This window comes from Hyaena hyaena, unplaced genomic scaffold (genome assembly GCF_003009895.1).
Source record: "Hyaena hyaena isolate Hyena2069 unplaced genomic scaffold, ASM300989v1 scaffold_111, whole genome shotgun sequence".
NCBI classification, from domain to species: domain Eukaryota; kingdom Metazoa; phylum Chordata; class Mammalia; order Carnivora; family Hyaenidae; genus Hyaena; species Hyaena hyaena.
Genome location: NW_024080743.1, coordinates 668,869 through 682,556, shown reverse-complemented (window position 1 = coordinate 682,556; position 13,688 = coordinate 668,869). Strand labels below are relative to the sequence as shown.

The 13,688-nt window shown below is 53.7% G+C and overlaps 1 protein-coding gene and 1 long non-coding RNA gene across 2 annotated transcripts in view; one reads left to right on the top strand and one right to left on the bottom strand.

Moving 5' to 3' along the window:
- LOC120234538 overlaps positions 1-5,555 on the bottom strand; it is a 46,405-nt gene extending 40,850 nt beyond the window's left edge. The window contains exon 1 of the long non-coding RNA XR_005529122.1: positions 5,456-5,555. This is a non-coding gene — a long non-coding RNA (uncharacterized LOC120234538). The remainder of the gene's footprint in view (positions 1-5,455) is intronic.
- Positions 5,556-8,647: 3,092 nt separating this feature from the next.
- Positions 8,648-13,432, top strand: BARHL2 (BarH like homeobox 2). The gene is made up of 3 exons (XM_039236492.1): positions 8,648-9,290; positions 11,115-11,340; positions 13,120-13,432. Exons 1-3 carry the CDS (start codon positions 8,672-8,674, stop codon positions 13,430-13,432), a joined length of 1,158 nt encoding a protein of 385 aa, XP_039092423.1. The 5' UTR covers positions 8,648-8,671.
- The last annotated feature ends 256 nt before the right edge of the window (positions 13,433-13,688 follow it).

Below are 13,688 nucleotides of genomic sequence, written 5' to 3'. Positions count from 1 at the left end.
CCCCGCACGAGCCGTGGCTTCGGCGGTTCAGTACGTTTCCACCGGATTAGAGGCAGAGGCTGGAGGCTCAGTGTAAATGTCACGCAGCTTTTAATAAAGAAATGTTCAGATTGTTAGATTGCGCAGTACAGTGTGAGTTCTGTGCCCCCCCTCTTCCCAATCCGCCTTCACCCTCCCCGCCCCCCCCCCAACCATTCCCGAACACACATCACACCTCGTCGCGCGTTACAAATATATTACATATTCAGAGTGATCTCGCCGCGGCGCCCGCGGGAGGGGCGCTCTCCCCGAGCTTAACACGCACCTCGCGGAGGGCTGCGGGGCGCCGGGGCCGACCGCCGGCACCCAGAAGAGGAAGCGGACCCCGACCCGACCTGCTCTGCGGGCGCTTCTCTTACACTCTCGCCCTCGAGTCTAGGAAAGGAATTCCCATTGGGAAGTGGGTCCTAAAAGCGCCGAGCTAGGGGGCGGGACCTCCAGTTCTGGGCCCCGGGGCTCCAGTTAAGAGTATTTTAATTCTTTCACATCGGCCCTCCCAAACCTTAAAAACCTAACCAATTGAAGGCACACACACAACAGGGGGAAAGGTAGCAAAATCAATCCGCCGAGTTCAAAGGGCCGAGGCGCGCGAGGAGGCTGCAGGGTGCTCGGCGCTGGGCCGAACGCGCAGCGGAGGGTCCCATCGACCCTGCCGCGACGGCGGACCCCACTCAGCAGATTCCTGGCGGGGTGTGTGTGTGTGTGTGTGTGTGTGTGTGTGTGTGTGTGTTTGGGGGTAGCATACCCGAATCCATCCCACTGCTTGTCTGTCTCCTCTCCTCTGCCAGCCAAGAGCCGCCCATCCTCAGAGAGAAAAATGTGAGTGTGGGCACATTACGCACCATTAGGGAGATACTACAGTTTTAATGTGGCCTAATTAGTGCCGCTAACCGAGCAAATATTATTATATTGAATAATGATAATATGATGAAAATATTAATGCTTTTGAACTCTGCACGTGGGAGCTGTTCCTTCGGTTCTCCCGGGACACCCCAAGCATGCTCAGACCTACTAGCAGACGCAGTCCGACGCATCTCTGCGAAGGCAAGCCCACAGGCCAGCTCAGAACGTTCGTGTCATCGCAGACACATTAACCACACCCTGGGCCACGCCACTTATCGCCCGCCACGCAAAAGACCTCCTTCTAATGGCGTCCTCTTTATTCCCCACCTCCCCCCCACCCCCCCGCCCCCAGTAGCAGGCGGTAGGAAGCAAACCCTACAGGCGTCCGCCGGAGTCCCTCTTCAACTGAGCTTCTGCTCTGCACCCCAGCAATGTGGCGGTGTGCGGGCCGGGTGCGTTCAGCTTTAACTAGGGCCGCCAGGCAGGTGGAGTTGCAGTCGAAGGGCCCACTTAATTAGCGTTTAAATTCACAGTCCCCTCTTGTTGCCAGCTACTTCTCCCTTGGGAATTTGGTGAAAAGTGGGCATTTAACAATTAGGAAATGGGGGAGGCACCTCAAAATAGAGATTCAAAATCTTAATTCTCTTAGCGATTTTGGAAAAAGGCATGAGGAAACGTGAATGGGTTGGCTGGAAGGCACGTTAGTGGCTGGACGTGGTGTGCCCGAGTCCCAGAGGATTAGCACGCCCACTCCCTCCTCCCTTTGCACACCCCACCCCATTCTTGTGGGGCCCAAGGAGCCGAGGTGACTGGCTGTCCTGTCCTTGCTGCCTGAAGACAGGCCAGTTCTTTCCTGGTTGCTGAGCTGGGTGCGGGCAAGGGCCTAACTAAGAGCGTTCAAGGTAAAGCGACCGCTCGGTCCCGGGAAATGGGGATGCATGGTCCTGGCCCGAGAGCGCCCCCTCTCGGGCTGAACTGCTTCCTCTCCCTGCTTGCGGCCCGCAGTTCGAGTTTCTGCACATTTTGGGGAGCTCCTTCCGGGGAGGCAAAGTCCCTACTACCTGACCCCGTGGTTCTCGCACGCAATCCCTCCTCCCCTGCCCGGTGCGTCTGGACTAGAAGTCGCCTCGTAGACGCGTGTCCAGTTCATCGGGTCCCGGGGCAGAGGCGGGAGGCCCGGCAGGGCTGAATCTGGGAGCTGGCGATTCTGTAGACCTCTGTGGCTGCCTGAGCGGTCAGAGATCGCCCCCCACCCCGCGGGGTCTGGGAATCCAGCCCCGCCCGCACCGGAGGCAGGAGCCGGGGCGGGGAGCTTTCAATTTGTTCCAGTGATGGCTCTAACTTAATAAGGCGATTGATTAGCGCTCAAAGTGCCGTTTTAATGAGCCGCTTGTTAATTAACATCGCAAATGAATTTCCCCTTCTCTGATTGGCATCTTCGCCCAGCGCTCTGAGGCTTTCTTTTCTCCTCTGCCTCCGCCCCTCCATTCCCTCTTAACCTCAGGAGTTGATACAAGATTCAACTACCTTCCTGAACCTTAGGGGCCTCCGAATTATTTTTATAGTGGAACGTGGCTGTGTCACCCGGGAACCCTTTCATTTCCCCAGGAGCTGGTCTTCAATGGGCAATGATTTAGTTTAGGAAGAGAAAAAATCCTCCTGCCACATTCCTCTCCAACTGCCTCCACCTTGTCATCTTCTGTCTCTAAGGAGGACGTCTTTCTCCCTCCACATGTGGACCCCTAGCAAGAAGAAAGGAAGTGGGAATACAGGTGGGGAGGATGGTTGCAGTTGTAGTTTGAGGGGGAGATTTGACCATCTCTTGAGATCAAATCAAACGTGCGGCAAAATTCTTCTGCTGAGGTCTGTAGGCATGTGTAGTTAGTTTTTGTTCCCTCCACGGTGCTCTGAGAGAATTTCGTACCTTTCTGCAGCAGAGATCTCTAGAGCCAACATACGCCCACAAACTGGTGCCCAGCCCCATTGTCAGGAGAGTTAAAGTTTGGATGATTTGTGGACATTATTGCACCATTAATACTCTTAGCTACCCTACAAATCCCTCTCTATATCCCTCTAGTTGGGATGCACCTCCTTTTTTTCATGACCAAAGATACACTTCGTTTCCTCCAGGAAGTTTCTCTGTTCCTCCCAACTCCTTCCAAGGTAGGACTCCGTAGCCTCTCTTTTGCACCCCCATGATAGGAGGCATCATGGCGTTTATGACCATTTTCATCACGTTCAAGCTCTCATCAACCCTCTGAGGTGGGCGAGTGTCTCATTCTCAAGCACCTGGCATAGAAGGCACATACGGCGTTTATTGACTGAATGAACAAAATGAGTGAGGTTAGAAAGGGAATTATATATGGTTGCTGTATGGTACCTCTAGCTAGAAATAACTGCCACCTTTGCATTGTTCGTTTGTCAATCTCTTGCTTCACAATTTGTAAAGAGATGTTACATAGAAGGTCTTATTTGGTCATCACAATCACTCTTTTCTAGGCAAGGACTGTTCTTCCCCTTAATAGACAAGAAAAGTGGTCATCAGAAAGGTTAAGTGCCTTGCTCAAGAGCATTGGAAAGTAGCAAATGAGAATAAAGCTTCCTCTTCCAGCATTCTGTCTCTGCATCTCCACTGGCCTTCCTCCTGATGGTTCTCACACAACACGTATCTAACCCCCACAGGACGACCAACTTCACTAGGTCTCTGCTAAACTGCTGCTCTTTAAAGCTGTGATGAACTTACAGCTCTCACAGATTTTATTATGATACCAGAACTATCTCTGAAAACTTGTATTCCTCTGGGACAATTAGTGCTTGCAAAGGCTATCATTTTTTATAATGTGATATTATTATTATTATTCTGTGAAAGCAGTTTTCAGTTACTTGATTATTTTTCAACTACTTTACTTGTCTCTCTTGGCTCCAATCCCCATTCTCCTGGGTTCTGTCTATTTAAGGGACTCAATTTCAGCAGTTTCATGTTTTTCTCTTTACTACATTATGTTTCGAAGCAAATCTGCATCAAATCCTTAAGCAGTTGGAAATATCTTTATATGCTGAAAAGAAAAATAAAGGAAACTTCCAACGTTCTTCTTGCTTTCAAACGTTGAGAGGTCAGGATATCGTCAGGGAGTCAGCCTTAGTAGGGGGAGAGCTTATTTGTGCATCTTGCATCTTTTACAGAAAGAAACAATAGCCAGCTTTCTTGGCTCGGGGCTCTTGGCGCCGCCCTGTGGAAGGAAGCGCCTTTGCACTTCATTCCTGGAAGTCGGTATTGTCATGTGGACCTTTAGAAACGCTCGAATTAAGCACGGTAAGAAGAAACACCAGTTCCAAGTTCAACGTAATCTAGAGGTACATTTCCTCAGAGTTCAGTTCCCTTAAAAACCGATGCTCCAATTTAAACACAACCCCAAATCTCACTTGCCAAACTGAATGAAGGAAAGTATGTATGTATTAAAGAACAAAACTTGTTAAAATACATGAATGTTTGAATCATGATTTGCGGCAGGGAGGGCACATCTTTAGTGGTAATCAGGACTGACATATCCTTTAAAGCAGAAGGAAAATTTTGTTCTCTATTATCCACATTTGGCAAATAACTGCTTTCTGTGCAAGAATTCCAAAATCTTCCAAAAATTAAATAATTTTCTTTCTTCCTCATGTCTCTCTCTCTCTCTCTCTCTCTTTTAAAGAATGAAGGCCTGGAAGTGGAAGAACGTTTTCAAACTTATGTTATTTTAGGGACTATATTTACTTGTGTCTTAAATTCAGTGGGAAAATCTGAGATTAAATCTAGTTAATGCATTTCCTTTCCTATAACTGGGAATTGAAAATATGATGAGACAGTCTACACCCTGTTCTATTTCTGAATTTTTATTTTTCAATGAAAAGTTCATTATGTTTGCTCTGCTAGAAAGTACATGACTTCCTGGGTGTTTAGATTATATATACTCTCTGAAATAATAATAATAATAATGGCAAATGAGGAATGTGTGTGGAGGAAAAAGAACTGAGAAAAGTTAAGAAACAAAAGCCCAGCTGTGAAGAATTTGGTTTTCATTAAGTTTGCAATGTGGCCTTTGGGTCTCTCTTTTAGATATTCAGCCCACCACTAGCATTTCCTCTCTAGTAGGGACCCAAAGATGAAGCTTGATAAAAGTCAAGGTCATATTTATCCCCTCACAACTGTTGTTCCTGAAAGCTGATCTCCTAACATCTCACCCAGAGAAATCTTCTCTGACCTTAACCTTTTCTTAAGAAAACATGATCTGGGACACTCACAAGGTGGGGCCTACTGGGCATCCGTTTTCTTTGGTTTTTAGAGTTTTCATAAAAGGCACGCTATTCTTTTTCTAAAACTTCCACCTGCCTCTCTCCGTTTCTTTTTAGATTTCATTTTTTCATACGGTCATCTTTCTCTCTCTTCCCTGCTAATGTCGTGAATTATTCCAAGTCGTTGAACTGCCCAACACAAGCTGTGTACGAAGCCTTTGGAGGTTCTGAGTCATTTTAGGCGTCGGAGCAAAACAAAAACAGGCTTAAATGAATTATTTATCAAGGTCGAGCATACCTGATTTGTGCAGTGCGCTTAGTTCTGGATCTTAAATTTTCTTTTCTTCTCCTCCCCACTTCCCACCCAGAAGAGTAAGCGAGGGGAGTGCTGGTGGACCCCCGGGTTTGGGGCCAACGCACTTCATTTGGGAAGTGGTAGGTGATGTCAGAATGAGAAGAACCTTGGTTGGTATTTGAGGGGACAATAACGTGTAGCACACACCTGTAGTCTGTGTGACTGTGTGACAGCCCCAGAGCCCTCCCCACGCTACGCCAGAGGTGCGGGGTGCCGAGGCCACTAGGGTGTTCGGCTCCCCGGCTCCCCGGGTGGGACACGAGGAGCTTCTCTAAGACAGATGCCCTCGGAAGCCCGGGGCCGATGGTTCCGAAACACCCGTCCCGCCGGCCGGCCGACGACCGGCTGGCAGGCTCCCAGGTGGGTCCGGTCAGTGAGTAGTTGCGGCTCCGAAGGCGGCGGATTCGACCCCTCTCCGGGCATCACCCAGGCCCTCTGCGGCTGCCCAGCGCGGAGGGACTCACCCCCATCCTGCGGGCTCGCCGCGCGCTCCCCGGGGCCTCCCCGCGCCCCCTGCGGCCCGCCGCGGCCTCGGCCCGCAGCGCGGCCCCTGTGCCCGCCTAGGCTCCCCAACCCCGGCTCAGCTGCCTAACTCCCCTCGCCCTATGAGAAGAGCGAGAGCTGCCCGGATTGCACATTCCCCGCCTTGGTTTTTTTCTCTCCTTGCTCTTCTCCTCAGAGACGGACCCGTGTGTGTGGGGGGGGGGATGGGGGGGGACCGCACAAAGATAGGAAACAGCTCAACACACCCTTGAAATAGCGCGGGCTTTTTCTGGGTCAAACACAGCGAATTCCCTCGGAAAAGGCAGGAAGGGTGAGTCTCCAACCTACCCCCTTCCGGACCGAGGGTTTACACGGATGCAGTTCCCACAGAAAGGTAGTATCTCGTCCCAGGAGGTCATTTGCCTCCCTGACACCACCCCGCCCCGCCCCCGTCCTCAGCAGAAAAAAGTCTGTCCCCCAGAAAGAGACTTTCGGAACGGCAACTAAACCCCAGATTTCGGTCCGGCCCTTGGACACGTTAAGGGCCGTTGCCTACCATCATTCTGCACCCAGTCACGGAAGCGGTGCCAGCCACTCAGATCCATAGGGTTCTTAAAATGGTAATTTGGAGTAAAATGTAACTCAAAGAACTTTGAATCATTCATTAGCGCCTTATAATTACTCTGCTAATTAGGTTGACACGGCACTTAATCAGGAGTAATACGCCGTCTTGTCACTGGCACTTCCCATTACTCTGACATTCAACAAGAGACAGGTTGGAGACGTTCTAGAGAAAATAATGTAAGTTGATACCCTCCGACGAGGCGTCACAGTCGAGCCACGCTCCAGGTCCCAAGTGGATCCACAGTGACTGTTTCCTTTCCAAATGAGCGGACGGATAGGTGGGGGGCGGGGAGGGAGAGAGAGAGAGAGAGAGCCAGAGAGAGAGGGAGAGAGAGAGAACGGGAACTGGCCGGCGGCGAGGCGGAGCGCGCGCCGCGGACCCGCCACCCGGGTTCCTGAGCCCCACGCCAGTCTGACACTGCGGTGAACCATCGCCGCCCTCGCCATCAGAGAACACCTCGGGGCACTATTGACCCCGTTCGGGAGAAAGTGTCTGGCCAGGCGTTTCTTGCAGCACGGGCCCTGACTGGTGACCAGACTTGGGTCCGCGGTTTTGAGCTGCGGGCCCCTTCCCCACCCCTCGTCTCCCCAGAGTGCCGGGTGGGTGCGCTCATCCCCGCTCGGAGATCGGCCGCCTAGCGGGGCCACAGCGCGGGCTCCTGGGCTATTTGGGGGCGAAATCGGAGGTCCGAGTCCACCCGCCCATCCAGCGGTCCGGCTGCTGGAGTTAAATACTTTCCCCTGGCTTCCTTCAGGGATCCCCCTCCTCTGCTCTCAGCGCCCGCGGACTGCTCAGGCGCGCGTCGGAGGATGCCGCGAGCGCGGCCGCGCGGGAGTCTAAAGGTAAGCCCGCCAGCCTCCTTCTCCCTCACTGTCCTTTTTCTCCTCCCTCCTCGGACTTCTTAAGAAAACGGACACATGGTTGCTACTCTCTTCGTGTGCTTTTGTTTCCAATTTTACTCCCTTGGCTCCCCTCTCCAGTCTGGCCCGTCTCTCCTCTCCTCTCTGCCTTGCCCTCGCACGTGATTGTGGACACCGGGACCGCCGTAGGACTAGGTGTTGGGCTTTGCGCTGCAGGCAAAGGGTTGAGCGAGCAGGTTCTCAAAAGAGCAGCGGGGCCCGAGCCGCGCTCGCTGACGGGCTCGCGAGTCGCGCGTCCATTGGCTCCCGGTACGTCGGCGTCGCTCGCTCGCGCGGGCGCGGCCAATGGGAGCGCGGGGCCCGGCGCGCGGCCTCGGTGGCGGGGGCGCGGGCCCCGCGCGGCGCGGAGAGCGGCGGCAGTGGCCGTGACGTCACGTGAGGGGTCGGCGCCGCCCGCCAGCAGCCGGATTACAAGCGAACGCGCCCGGCAGCGGCCGGAGTCGCTCGGCGCCGCGTCTCCGCCGCCGCCTCCGCCTGCGCCCGCTCCTTCTTTTCCTCCTCTTCCTCTCCGTCCTGTGTGGCCGCCACCGCTGCGGCGGTGTCTGCTCCACAACTTTCCGAGAAAGTTCAGAAAACTCGGCTCCAGGGCGGCCGAGTCGCCCGCGGCAGCCACCTCGGGGAGCCGCCCGGGAGCTCCGAAGGCGCGCGCGACCGCCGGGGCTTCGAGGGCGCTGCACCTGCCAGGTCCGCCGCCGCCGCTGCCGCCTGGTGCCAGGCTGTGGGCAGACCCAGGCGGCGGCGGCAGCGGCGGCGGCGGCGTCCGGGTCACCTCCCGCCGCCTGTGTCTTCGTCCGGGTCCCCTGCGCCGCCACGGCCGACCCCACGTGCGCGGTCGTCCCTGGAGCGCAGGCTCCGGTCTTCCTCAACAATTTTTGTAACTTTCTCCCTCTTGTCTTCCCTTCTCCCCTTCTCCGCACCCTTACTTTATGAATAAGGCAAACAAAAAGTGTCCAAAGTGTCCACCGATTGCCACCTCCCGGTTATCCTTCCTTCCCTCCCCCGTCCCACTTTTTCGTTTTTTGAAAGCGGCGACAACGTTGTTTAGTGTTTATTTTGTTTTACGATCGATAGCTCCCGTTGCTCGGTCGCGGCGGCTGCTGAGCGGCGAAGTGGCGTGGACCTCATGTAGAAATGACAACAATGGAAGGGGCCAGCGGGTCGAGTTTTGGAATAGACACGATTTTGTCCAGTGCCAGTTCGGGCAGCCCCGGCATGATGAATGGAGAGTTCCGCCCGCTCGGCGAGGCCAGGACCGCGGATTTTAGGAGTCAGGCCACTCCGTCCCCCTGTTCGGAGATTGATACCGTAGGAACGGCGCCTTCTTCTCCCATCTCCGTCACCATGGAGCCCCCGGAGCCGCATCTGGTAGCAGAAGGGCCCCAGCATCACCACCACCTCCACCACAGCCAACAGCCGCCGCCGCCAGCCGCGGCCCCCACGCAAAGTTTGCAGCCTTCACCCCAACAGCAGCCGCCGCCGCCGCCGCCGCCGCCACCCGCCCAGCAGCTGGGCTCGGCCGCCTCGGCCCCCAGGACTTCCACCTCTTCTTTTTTAATCAAGGACATCTTGGGCGACAGCAAACCTCTGGCGGCGTGTGCACCCTACAGCACCAGCGTCTCCTCTCCCCACCACACCCCGAAGCAGGAGAGCAACGCGGCGCACGAGAGCTTCAGGCCAAAGCTCGAGCAAGAGGACAGCAAAACCAAACTCGACAAGCGGGAAGATTCCCAGAGCGACATCAAATGCCACGGTGAGTCGCGCCGCCTCGGCGGGCTGGCTGAGCCGCGTAGCTTCTCATTCTCAGGTTCCCGGTCTCCCCTTCGGATCCCGCGCGAGTGTCTGATGCGGGCTTACTCCGGGAGCTTCTGGGGCGATCGCGCCCCGGCCAAAAACAGCTAGCGGGGGGGAGGCCTGGGCGCGCGACCCGCGGACTCGTCCGAAGTTCGGCTTATTGTTACACGGTCACCTCTCAACCTCCGCCGCAGTCCCACTCCTTGCTTTGTTTTACTTAATTTTAATTTATTAGGAATAGGGCGGAGGCGGAGGGCATCTGATGGGCATTCTTCCGTTGATAAAAGGGAAGTACTTGAGATTTTTCTAGCTGAGACCTTGGGGGTGGGAATGGGGGGAGGTGGGAGAGAGGAACGCGCTTTGCTAGCGTGGTGTCTAGAGGTGTCTGCACAAAGTATTTATTCTTTAATGTAAATTATTTCGTTCCCCCCCCCTCCACCCAATTTTCTAAACGCCATCGCAGGAATCGTCAGATTTAATGACGGAAAATTTTCCGAGTGGAGTAACAAAGCAATTTTTAAAAATTAGATTCTGATGAACATAGGGAAGCCGATATGGTAAAAATGTATAATCAGTTTTTCAGTTTTTAAAATACCCTTCTGACTCCATGGCCCCAACCAAATATTTGTATTTTAGGAAGATTTTCGTCTCTACAGGTAACTGGGAAATAGCATTTATGAAAGTAAAATGTTATGACATTGAACTTACTCATTTTTGTAAAATCAGGACATGGCAATTGAAACTATCCTTCACCTCCCCTTGTCCATTTTCTCATCAGACAATTTCAGAAGAAAGTGTTCTGGTCTTTGCACGACAAAAGAGTTTGAATGTGCCAGGAGAGTGATTTTTTCCTTTACTAATAAGTTTGTTATTATTATTATTAACCTTTGTCATCTCTGGGAAAGATGTGTGCTGACTATCTGGAAGGTAGGATACTGACTCCTTGTTTTACTATTATAACATTAGCATAATAGTGCCCAAAACAGATGTACAGTCTGGTCTGGCGATTTTTTGTGCACCAACCTCCCCAGTGGGTCAATTAGAGAGATTATTGTTCTTCCTGCAGGGAAGATCAAGGAGCGCAGCAAAAACGGGTACAAACAGAGAGGGATTGACATATCGATTTCCCAGCATTTCAGTAAAAAACCAAAGTTGACAAATAGAATCCGGAAATCTCTGGACTGTCACCTGGATGGGCTCAGTGATTTTGAGCTCTGCTTGGTGTCTGGGTGACATATTCTCTCTGAAGCTTTAAAAGACTCAGTGCAAGCAATGCAGAGAACTCGATTCCAGCATTTGCCAAGTGCATCTGAAAAGGGAAAGCAAATGCCTATAACTTTCAATAAACAGAAAAAGTGAAATGAAAAAGGTGTCCCTTCCTCCAAACAAAATCAGAGTGGAAAGATCTTTTGAAGACGACCAAATCAGGCAAAAACGAGGTCATAGTAAGAACGGTAAAGGAATGGGACAGGGCCTCCCCCGCCCTGTGAAGGAAACAATAACGAAAGGACCCTATATAGTAAAGAAAATTTTTTTAACTTCCAAAGATAGGAAGATCAGACAACCTTTTAGAACCCTTTAGGAGCGCCGCACAAAGTTCCAGACTCCTTGGCCTTGGTCTTCTTTCTCCATACTGGCTGAGGTCCAAGTTTGTGTGTGATGAGGGTGGCAGAGTATAGTCCCCCGAGACCAGCAGCTGAGTTGGGGTTGTGGGAGTGTTGCCAAGAGGACACTCCCCCCTTCCTGTCCCACACTACCTTACGGCTATGGGTTTCTACCACAGGAACAAAGGAGGAAGGAGACCGGGAGATTACAAGTAGCCGGGAGAGTCCCCCTGTGAGAGCCAAAAAGCCTCGCAAAGCCAGGACAGCTTTCTCCGATCACCAACTCAACCAACTGGAGCGTAGTTTTGAGCGGCAGAAGTACCTGAGTGTGCAGGACCGCATGGACCTGGCGGCTGCGCTCAACCTCACGGACACCCAAGTCAAGACCTGGTACCAGAACCGCAGGTAAGGGAGGCTGTGGCAGGGAGCAAAGGCATCTGGCTGTCTAGGTCATGGCCACCGTGCCAATCTTCTTCGCTCCAGGCCCTGGGAGATTCCCGGGACTCAGACTGAGGCCCCAGAGTGGACCCCTGGGGGCTTTTGCACTGGAGCAGGGATTAGCCACACCCCCAAGGTGAGAGGGACCGATAGGCAGCTGGAGTTTGGAACATTCTGCACTTCTGAGTGTCTTAACATATGCTGCTTTCCCTCTCAAACCCAAGTGGCTGGAATCCACCCCCCCCTCCCAAATCGATCAAGCCACACCTTCTCAAATTGAGACATCTGTGCAGCTGACACTCCGGCCTGTAGAGCCCGTGCCGCGTACCCTTCGGGCCTGCCCCAGGCTGGTTCCGAATGTCCACAGCTGGCCACACAGCCTGGCTATTTCAGTCCGGGAGGAGCGGCCCCGCTGGCCTCAGCTTAAATGTCCTTGCGTTGACTTATGAGGCAGCCGACCAGGCATCCAGACTGAGGGTCTGTCCCCTGTATTTGTCACCCCAGAGCCTGCCAGGAACCGCGGCCTCCACTGAAAGCAAAGCAGGAAAGGTGCTGGCAGTGCTCGCGGGTCCTGAATGGTAGCGCGAGCCCAGGCAACCCGAGGCCGAAGTGAAGCTGTGTTTCCAAGCCTGGCAGTTGCTCCCTTGTCTCAATGGTTGTTTTTTTTTTTTTTTTTTTTTTTTTTGTCTCCCCCTCCTTTTCTTTCATTTGTCTTCTAATCGTCCATAAGTGCAGTTGGAAATGCCCATCCAGTTGTCGTCTTTACCATAATTTTCTGTCTCATTACATACGGTTTCAGCCACCCTAATTCTGTCGGAAAACATTAGTGTCATTTGTAGCCAATGTAAAATGGGCGACATGTTTATTAATTTGGCTGAAGCCGCCCATACGGATGGCCCACCGGCCCTGAGTTCCTTCATGGGGCATTCGAGCAAAGGCCTGTTCGACTCTTCTTCCTAGCGGGGTTTGGTGGCGGAGGGAAGAGACTGAGAAGAGCTGATCACAGGCTTTAATTGTTACTCTCTCCCAGAGGAGAGACTATCTTGAAATGCTTTTTCCCCCTCCTGAAATGGCCCCAAGGTACTGTCACCTTGGGAGAGCCCTCCCCCAAATGAATTCCATTTTGTAACCTTGCTGCCTCCCTTGCCCCAAGCGCCTCCCCCCCCCCCCATAAAGTCCCATCAGAATGAGGAGACAGATGTGTCTCCAGAGCATGGGGGATTGAAAGGGGCAGGGTCCGAAGCCCAGGAGTCTCCATGTCCCTTTGTTTATGGTTTCCCCTCACTAGGCCTGGAGGAAAGGGGGAGGGGCAGAGAGTGGACACTCTGGGATTGTTGGGGGGCCACTTGGAGAAAGGAATTAGAGGAGGAGGGAGAGGGCTGCTTATTGAAAGAATGGTCCCAGTTGGCCTTCAGGAAAGTTTCAGGAAGTAGTCTAAGTATAAGGGGGGCAGCGGCAGAGCAGAGGGTCAGGAAAAGGCAGCAGTGTGTGGAATTTCATTTATGAATGCCTCAGATATTAAGGGTGTAATTTATGAAGTTGACTTGAGTTTGGGCCCTTCTGTGAGCAGGACTGTGGGTCTGTGGGTGGGGAGAGGGCTAGGAGATGTGGGTTATTCCCGGGCCTCAGAGCTCGCCGCCTTCCTGTCCCCCACGGAAGAGATGGCAGGAGAGGGTGGGAGAAGGGGTCCTGGTGCCTGGACCCAGCCCACAGCTGCGGGGTGCCTGCACGCCTGCTTTTTTTCAGGACCAAGTGGAAGCGGCAGACCGCGGTGGGCCTGGAGCTGCTGGCCGAGGCGGGGAACTACTCGGCCCTGCAGAGGATGTTTCCGTCGCCTTATTTCTACCACCCAAGCCTGCTGGGCAGCATGGACAGCACCACGGCCGCCGCGGCCGCCGCAGCCATGTATAGCAGCATGTACCGGACTCCTCCCGCGCCCCACCCCCAGCTGCAGCGGCCCCTTGTGCCCCGCGTGCTCATCCACGGCCTGGGGCCCGGGGGACAGCCGGCCCTCAATCCCTTGTCCAACCCCATCCCAGGCACCCCGCACCCCCGGTGAAGAACCAGCGACTGACAGCGCCGCCGTCCCTTCCCTGTCCCCTCCCGGACCGGACAGCTGCCCCTTCTCCTCCCGCTCAAGGCCTCGAGGCCTCTCTCGAAAGTGACCCCGGGAAGCAGAGAAGTAAGAGAAGATGCCGCTCACCAATGGGAGGGGGGCCCCCAAAGAGGAGCCAGCCCTCTGCTCTCCATCTCCCCACCCCCAGAAACAGGGCTGGAAAGCTCCCCACAGCAGTGTGACTGGCGAAAATGCTGCC

Coding starts and splice junctions, on each gene's coding strand:
- BARHL2 (XM_039236492.1), top strand. CDS start 8,672: ATGACAACAATGGAAGGGGCCAGCGGGTCGAGTTTTGGAATAGACACG. Junction 9,291..11,114: donor GAGCGACATCAAATGCCACG/GTGAGTCGCGCC, acceptor TTTCTACCACAG/GAACAAAGGAGGAAGGAGAC. Junction 11,341..13,119: donor ACCTGGTACCAGAACCGCAG/GTAAGGGAGGCT, acceptor GCTTTTTTTCAG/GACCAAGTGGAAGCGGCAGA.